The sequence below is a fragment of the Myotis davidii genome, unplaced genomic scaffold, assembly GCF_000327345.1.
Source record: "Myotis davidii unplaced genomic scaffold, ASM32734v1 scaffold211, whole genome shotgun sequence".
In the NCBI taxonomy this organism is placed as follows: domain Eukaryota; kingdom Metazoa; phylum Chordata; class Mammalia; order Chiroptera; family Vespertilionidae; genus Myotis; species Myotis davidii.
The window spans coordinates 281,769-282,092 of record NW_006282523.1 but is presented as its reverse complement, the minus strand read 5'-3'; the positions used below and the strand labels follow the sequence as shown (position 1 = coordinate 282,092).

The 324-nt window shown below is 65.1% G+C and overlaps 1 protein-coding gene across 1 annotated transcript in view; it reads right to left on the bottom strand.

Annotated features, from left to right (window-relative positions):
• RNF213 (ring finger protein 213) overlaps positions 1-308 on the bottom strand; it is a 134,056-nt gene extending 133,748 nt beyond the window's left edge. The window contains exon 1 of the mRNA XM_015559756.1: positions 30-308. Within this exon, the coding sequence (XP_015415242.1) occupies positions 30-117 (88 nt within the window). The 5' untranslated portion in view covers positions 118-308. The remainder of the gene's footprint in view (positions 1-29) is intronic.
• Between the last annotated feature and the right edge of the window lie 16 nt (positions 309-324).

The window sequence follows — 324 nt, the reverse complement described above, 5'->3', positions numbered from 1 at the left end:
GGCCCCCCCACCCGCACCCCCAGCCACACCGGGAGCGGGGGGCAGCCTGCGCCCACACTCGCAGCAGAACTTGGGCGCATCCTCTTTGGAGACATGGCCGCAGGAAGGACACTCCATGCCGCCGGTGCCCGCGGAGCTGGAAGCGCGAGTCGAGGAAGCGCTGCCTTTATTCCCAGCCGCCGGTCACGTGACCACTGTCCGCTTCAGTTTCATTTTCTGGAAAGTGAAATTGCAAACAGCTCAGAAGGTCCCAGCTTTGTGGAAACCCAGCTGAGCCCCTCCCCTGCAGCTCACAGCCTGGCCTCCCACCGTCCTCCCCTCCGG